Source organism: Cervus canadensis, chromosome 25, assembly GCF_019320065.1.
Source record: "Cervus canadensis isolate Bull #8, Minnesota chromosome 25, ASM1932006v1, whole genome shotgun sequence".
Taxonomy (NCBI): Eukaryota; Metazoa; Chordata; class Mammalia; order Artiodactyla; family Cervidae; genus Cervus; species Cervus canadensis.
Window position 1 is genome coordinate 53,488 of NC_057410.1, and position 8,431 is coordinate 61,918.

Sequence of the window (8,431 nt, forward strand, 5' to 3'; positions counted from 1 at the left end):
GACGGTGAATTGAAAAATAGAGATTCAAGAGCATGCAAGGAGATCTAAAAATATGAACAGTAGAACAAACTTATTTCAGAAAACCATGATATTGAAGATACTTATAAACATAATGCACATTAAAAGACCTGAGAATCCCAGAGTTATGATCAGTCATTGTCAAGTCAAAGAATAAAATGAATATTTGTTGCATTGGTTGGATTTTATTTTTTACCCAATGTTCATGGCCTCTTAATTTCATACACGTTTTCTCCGTCCAATGTCACTTGACTTTCTGAGGAGCTTGAGAAGAAATAGAAGTCAGCAATGAGAAACAATACATCATTACCTACATTCATACTCCTGGGACTGACAGATGACCCTCCAATGCAGGTTCTGATTTTTATATTTCTGCTTGTCTCCTACTTATTGAGTGTAACTGGGAATCTGACCATCATTATACTCACTTTAGTAGACTCTCGCCTTAAAACTGCCATGTACTTTTTCCTCAAACACTTCTCCTTTTTAGAAACCTTATTCACAACAGTCTGCATTCCCAGATTCTTATACAGCTTATCAACTGGGGACAAAACTATTTCCTATAATGCCTGTGTCAGTCAACTATTTTTTATCTTCCTTTTTGCAGTAACAGAATTTTTTCTCCTGGCCATCATGTCCTATGATCGCTATGTGGCCATCTGCAAACCTTTACATTATGCAACCATCATGAACAGTAGAATCTGTGGAAGACTTGTTATTTGCTGTTGGATAGCAGGTTGGCTGGTCATATTTCCACCACTTTGCCTGGGCTTAAATCTGGAATTCTGTGACTATAATGTCATTGACCATTTTCTCTGTGATGCTTCTCCTATGCTAAAGATCTCTTGTTCAGACACATGGTTCATAGAACAGATGGTTGTTGCCCTTGCTGTGCTGACTGATATTGGAACATTTCTGTGTGTAGTTCTGTCATACACATACATCATCAAGACCATTATAAAGTTCCCTTCTGCCCAGCAAAAGATGAAGGCCTTTTCTACCTGTTCTTCTCATATGATTGTGGTTTCTATCACCTATGGCAGTTGTATCTTTATCTATGTCAAACCTTCAGCAAAAGATGAAGTGACAATTAATAAGGGTGTGTTAGTGCTCGCTACTTCAGTTGCCCCCATGTTAAACCCGGTTATATATAGCCTGAGGAACAAGCAAGTGAAAGAAGCTTTAACCGACTTAATCAAAAGAATTTCATTGATTTCAAGGAAGTAAAAGAAGGTTGAAACTAAGCATAAAATATGAATTTAAAAAGAGCATTTGTCCTTAATGTCATAATCTTCATACCTTAATTAATGTACCCTGGTCTATTGTCTGTTTATATTAACTTTCTTATACCACTGTTATTATTTAATCTCAGATCCAAGACCATCTTTTCAATGCCAGTTGCAATAAACAAGTTGCACCATTTCAACTTCTATTGAAAATAAACTTTCTGTAGGATGACATCTCATATCAAAAGAATATGAAATTATACTTCTAGGAGAAGGGACTTACCTAAACTCTAGTCTGGCTAAGATCAATAAAATAACTATTAAATTGTGTGTGCAAAAAAAATTGAAATCTTGAACTGATGGGAATATTAATAGAGTCATAGTATCCATTGTCTTGCTTTAAAGGTAAACAGACAAAAAGCATATATATATATATGTACGTATGTATATATATATATAAATGATTACATTTGCTCTTCTCAAGCAGGAATTAACTGCTGAAGACAGATTAGTTTGAGCAAAAAGGAAAGGGTTTTATTGCCAGAGAGGAAAATATGAGATCCACATCTACCTTATAAAAGAAAGTTTAAAGTCCAAAGATTTAGAGTTTAGATTCACTGGATTCTCTCTCAAGTGAAGAAGCTTCTACTTTAATTCATTAGTGGGGTGTCAGTGATTTTATTAAAATCTACTGAGAAATTAAACTCATAAAACCATCCATTTTATAATAAAGCAAGACTAGTGCTGAAACACATAATACAATACAAGTCCTAAATATAGATAATTAAGCCAATAGGAGCCAGCAAATCTCAGCAAATTAAAGTCTTTAGACATTAAGAAAATGAAATCTGTAAGTACAAGGAAACTTTGTATTACAGACAAGGAATTCAATATAAAGGCAAAGATTATCTTTAACATTGAAAAAACATAAGGTGTAGCCTTCACTAATATTTCTCAAAGAAAGATGTTCTACAATTGTTTATTTTATACTTTACCATCTTTTGCATTTCTCACCAGAAACTTCAATGGTCCAGACTGGAATGTTTGTGACTTTCATTTTTAGACCTATGCTCAAGGCATCACCTCTTACAAAGATTTCCTTTCTTGTGTCCCTCCTTAGTTTTCTGTGTGGAGCCCCTCATAGGACACCTGTCATGTGCTGCAGTTAGTTATTATGCAATGACAAATCATCCCCAAATCAGTGGTTTAAAGCCTGAGCTTCTGAGTCAGTGGGATGTTTCTGTCTGTTTGAGCAGATGTTAGCTTATCTTGGCTGGGTTTCTTTATACGAATGTCACTAAAGATGACCAGGTCTTGTTGTCAGATAGGGCCTCACTCACAACTTTAGAAGCTGAATGACTCCTTACTAAGATAAATGAACCCTCTTCCAGATGATGTTTTATCTTCCAGCTGACAATTGTTCACATGGTAAGATCTTGAGGGAGAGAGCAGAAGCAGGCAAGGACTCTGGAGTCCAAGACACATATCCCTTCTACATCACACATTCTATTAGTCAAGCAAGTCACAGGACCAACCAGCATTCAAGGGAGAAAGGCAGAATCACTTGTGCATGGAAGCAGCCGGGACACACATTGCAGAGGTGCAGATACAGAGAGAGCAAGCCATCTTTGCTATCTAATTTCCACAGACACTATGCTTCCCCTAAATTCATGAATTTCCCATCTATTCTGTCTCAAGTATTACTGTTATCTGTTCAGTGTGCATACGAATCCCTGTGAAGACAAACATGATCAGTATTGTTTTTTAAAGAAATATTAGTTGAATAAATCCTATGTAAAACATGAAGGACCAAACTTTCAGAAAGAGAATATATATAAAAATTCTAACTTTGAATAAGAATCATATGGAGAGAATGAGTGTAATTTTGTGAAATCAAAAAACAATTTATTCATAACACAGTGTCCCACACATCTTTTAATTTTAAAATCTTTTCACATTTTTCACTGAAAGCAATGCTAATCATACAATAAGAGTAATAAACTTTTTCACATAAGATATGTTTGCTAATTCTCAAACCATGTCTCCTAGGTAAATTTTTCAGGAACGGCAAAATTGAAGTTTAATGAGTCCCATTTCTTTCTTCTGTGTAGACAGTTGAAAGTCATTTCTCTTGGTTCTTGCTGTATAATAATCATCTTTAGATATTCCCATTCCCTTATTTTTTTTTTTTATTTTTCTCTTGTATGCCCATTTCTCATTCCCATTCCTCCACTGGCAACCATCTTTATTATTTTTAAAGTTTAATTTTTATTTACATGTGTTTTTCTACAAAATATGTTTGAATAGATTTAGCAAAGCTATGTATTGCTAGTAATTGCTGGAGAATATTATTTGTACCCAGTAGCATTCACCTCCAATGTATATGTCTATTCCACTATATGGCACAACCTCTCCAGTATAATAGAAGTGTAACTTCAAGGAAACTCTTTAAAAGTATACATGTATAAATTTTTTAAAAAACATCAGTTAAAACACTAATGCATGAAATGGTCTTCAGCAATAGTGATAAATCATTTTCTAACAATGACAACATAACTATAAAAATATAGTAGGGTGTTTTAATTGAAAAATATAAAATGTGTTATTTGGGCTTCCCAGGTAGCACAATGGTAAAGAATCTGCCTGCCAATGCAGGAGACACAAGAAACGCATGTTCAATCCCTGGATCGGGTAGATCCCCTGGAATAGAAAATGGCAGCCTGCTCCAATATTCTTGCCTGAAAAATTCCGTGGACAGAGGAGCCTGGCAGGCTACAGTCCTTGGGGTCACAAAGAACTAGACATGACTGAGTGCATACACACACAAACACACCCATGCACAGACTCACACACAAATGTATTATTTAGCAATGTGACTACAGTGTGAACATATACCCTTCACACTTTTGAAGCTATGAAATTTTAAAACACAAAAGAATGCTTCATAATAGAAATAAAGCAATACAAATTGAGAGAGGAAAGAGTGAAGACAGTCGTATATCACCACTTTCTTAACACCAAAACTTATCCTCTGTACACTGGAGTGAGGGGATATATGTATACCTACAGCTGACTGACATTGAGGTTTGACAGAAACAACAAAATTCTATAAAGCAATTATCCTTCAATAAAAAAATAAATTAAAAAAAAAACATTAGTGCTAAGATGACTTTAAAAAAAAATTTAGAGACAGAGTTTGGATGAAGCAGAAAGAAATAGCTCATTGCTTTTTCAGGTAAAGGGGATTACTGTCCTCAAATGTGTGTGTCCCGAGGAGGAGCCAAGATGGCGGAGGAGTAGGACGGGCAGACCACTTTCTCTCCTACAAATTCATCAAAAGAATAATTGAACGCAGAGCAAACTTCGCAAAACAACTTCTGATCGCTAGCTCAGGTCATCAGGCGCCCAGAAAAGCAGCCCATGGTCTTCGAAAGGAGGTAGGACAAAATATAAAAGATTAAAAGTGAGACCAAAGAGCTAAGGATGGAGATCCGTCCCAGGAAGGGAATCTTAGGCGGCCTTGCTTGGGCTAGGGTCCGGGCCTGAGTGCCCTGAGGACAATCGGAGGGAGCTTCTGTGAGGTGCCAACTTGAACTGTGGGAGACCAAAGGAGAGAGAGTAAATTAACCGGCCGGAACACACTGCCGGCCGTTCGCAGAACAAAGAGACCGAGAAAATCCAGAGAAGAGCTCGCAGGCTGCGGACCGCCCAGCCCCGCCAGAGGCAGGAGGCAGGGGGGAGGGGAAGGTCGCGGCAAGACACAGGGCGCAGGCACCCGACCGGCGCGGGCGGGGACTGGGGCTGGGGACGCGGAGGGCAGAAGGCGCGCGCGCCCGACTGGCGCCAGCGGAAACTGAAACTGGGTCCGCGGAAGGGAGTGGGCGTGCCACACCTGGGGATAGTGCGCCCATCAAGCCCCTGGCTGCCTGGACCGCTCTGACGGGGAAGGCACAGAGAGCAGGCGCAGCTTTTCCTTCCGCGCTTTTGTGGAACACCCGAGGGCTGGAACCTCGCGCAGCGCGGGGTACGCTCCATATAGAGCAGCCGGGAGCCTGAGCAGCGCAGACGGAGAAAGCAGCGTCAGCCCCTCCCGGCAGCGCCAGCCTGTCCCCGCGGCTCAAGCCCGTCCCCGCAGCGTCAGCCCCTCCCTGCCCCGCAGAGCTACGGAACTAGCTACCTGAATAAGAGTCCACCTCTGCCCGCCTGTGTCAGGGCGGAAATGAGGCTCTGAAGAGACCGGCAAACAGAAGCCAAATAAACAAAGGGAACCGCCTCAGAAGGGACTGGTGCAACAGATTAAAATCCCTCTAGAAAACACCGACTACACCGTAAGGGGCCTGTAGATACCGAGAAGTGTAAGCTGGAACGAGGAGCTATCTGAAACTGAGCCGAACCCACACTGACTGCAACAGCTCTAGAGAAACTCCTAGATATAATTTTACTTTTTTCTCTTTTTTTTTTCTTTTTTTTTCTTTTTTTTATTTTTTATTTTTTCTCTTTTATTTTCCTTTAAAATCCCCTATTACTCCCCCATTACTCCTTAACTTTCATTTTCATAGATTTTTACGATTTTTTTAATTAGGGGAAAAAAAAATTTTTTTTTTCTTTTTTTTTCTTTTTTCTTCTTTTTTTCTTTTTCTTTTTCTTTCCTTTTTCTCTTCTATTTTCTATTTTTCTTTTCCTCTTATTTCTTTTAAAGTCCTCTAGTACTCCTCTACTACTCCTTAATTTTCATTTTCAATACACTATAACCTTACAAAAAAAAAAAGAAGAGAAGCCCTATTTTTAAACCGAAGATTATTCTCTCCCAATCTTGACTCTCTGTTTTCTACCTCAGAACACCTCTATGTCCTCCTTTCCCCTCTCTTCCCAATCCAATTCTGTGAATCTTTGTAGGTGACTGGGCTACGGAGAACACTCTGGGAAGAGACAGCTGCGTAGATCTGTCTCTCTCCTCTTGAGTCCCCCTTTTTCTCCTCCTGCTCATCTCTATCTCCCTCCTCCCTCTCCTCTTCTTCATGTAACTCTGTGAACCTCTCTGGGTGTCCCTAACGGGGGAGAATCTTTTAGCCATTAACCTAGAAGTTTTCTTATCAGGGCTGTATAGTTGGAGAAGTCCTGAGACTACAGGAAGAATAAAACTAAAATCCAGAGGCAGGAGACTTAAGCCCAAAACCTGAGAACACCAGAAAACTCCTGACTACATGAAACTTAAGTAATAAGTGACCGTCCAAAAGCCTCCATACCTACACTGAAACCAACCACCACCCAAGAGCCAATCAGTTTTAGAGCAAGACATACCACGCAAATTCTCCAGCAATGCAGGAACATAGCCGTGAACGTCAACATACAGGCTGCCCAAGGACACACCTAACACATAGACCCATCTCAAAACTCATTACTGGGCACTCCATTGCTCTCCAAAGAGAAGAAATCAAATTCCATGCACCAGAACACTGACGCAAGCTTCCCTAACTAGGAAACCTTGACAAGCCAATCGTCTAACCCCACCGAAGGGGTAAATCCTCCACAATAAAAAGGAACCACAGACCTCCAGAATACAGAAAGCCCACTCCAGACACAGCAATCTAAACAAAGATGAAAGAGGCAAAGAAATACCCAACAGGTAAAGGAACAAGAAAAATGCCCACCAAGTCAAACAAAAGAGGAGGAGATAGGGAATCTACCTGAAAAAGAATTTAGAATAATGATAATAAAAATGATCCAAAATCTTGAAAACAAAATGGAGTTACAGATAAATAGCCTGGAGACAAAGATTGAAAAGATACAAGAAATGTTTAATAAAGACCTAGAAGAAATAAAAAAGAGTCAATTAAAAATGAATAATGCAATGAATGAGATCAAAAACACTTTGGAGGGAACCAAGAGTAGACTAACGGAAGCAGAAGATAGGATAAGTGAGATAGAAGATAAAATGGTGGAAATAAATGAAGCAGAGAGGAAAAAAGAAAAAAGGCTCAAAAGAAATGAGGACAACCTCAGGGACCTCTGGGACAATGTGAAACGCCCCAACATTCGAATCATAGGAGTTCCAGAAGAAGAAGACAAAAAGAAAGGCCATGAGAAAATACTCGAGGAGATAATAGCTGAAAACTTCCCTAAAATGGAGAAGGAAATAGCCACCCAAGTCCAAGAAGCCCAGAGAGTCCCAAACAGGATAAACCCAAGGCGAAACACCCCAAGACACATATTAATCAAATTAACAAAGATCAAACACAAAGAACAAATATTAAAAGCAACAAGGAGAAACAACAAATAACACACAAAGGGATCCCCATAAGGATAACAGCTGATCTATCAATAGAAACCCTCCAGGCCAGAAGGGAATGGCAGGACATACTGAAAGTAATGAAAGAGAATAACCTACAACCTAGATTACTGTATCCAGCAAGGATCTCATTCAGATATGGAAGGAGAATTCAAAAGCTTTACAGATAAGCAAAAGCTGAGAGAATTCAAGCACCCACCAAACCAAGCTCTTCAACAATGCTAAAGGATCTTCTCGACAGGAAATGCAAGAAAGGTTGTATAACGTTGAACCCAAAAACAACAAGAGTAAATGCAACGGACCACACCCTATCAACTAAACCCTAAATGTAAATGGGTGAATGCCCTAACCAAAAGGAACAAAAAGATTGCTGAATTGGATACAAAAACGAGACCGCCATAATATGCTGTCTACAAGAGACACACCCTCAAGCAAGAGACCATACAGACTAAAAGGTGAGGGCTTGGAAAAAAATATTCCACACAAACGGAGACCAAAAGAAAGCAGGAGTTGCAATACTCATATCAGATAAAAAAGACTTTAAAATAAAGGATGTGAAAAGAGACAAAGAAGGACACTACATAATGATCAAAGGATCAATCCAAGAAGAAGACATAACAATTATAAATATATATGCACCCAACATAGGAGCACCGCCATATGTAAGGCAAACGCTAATGAGTATGAAAGAGGAAATTAATAGTAACACAATAATAGTGGGAGACTTTAATACCCCACTCACAACTATGGATAGATCAACTAAACAGAAAATTAACAAGGAAACACAAACCTTAAATGACACAATGGACCAGCTAAACCTAATTGATATTCTTATAGGACATTTCACCCCAAAACCAACAACTTCACCTTTTTCTCTAGTGCACACGGAACCTTCTCC

At 39.2% G+C, this 8,431-nt stretch overlaps 1 protein-coding gene across 1 annotated transcript; it reads left to right on the plus strand.

Moving 5' to 3' along the window:
• Nucleotides 1-306: 306 nt before the first annotated feature.
• Nucleotides 307-1,245, plus strand: LOC122427502 (olfactory receptor 6C2-like). Its single transcript, XM_043447036.1, has one exon. It carries the CDS (start codon nucleotides 307-309, stop codon nucleotides 1,243-1,245), a length of 939 nt encoding a protein of 312 aa, XP_043302971.1.
• The last annotated feature ends 7,186 nt before the right edge of the window (nucleotides 1,246-8,431 follow it).

Coding starts and splice junctions, on each gene's coding strand:
- LOC122427502 (XM_043447036.1), top strand. CDS start 307: ATGAGAAACAATACATCATTACCTACATTCATACTCCTGGGACTGACA.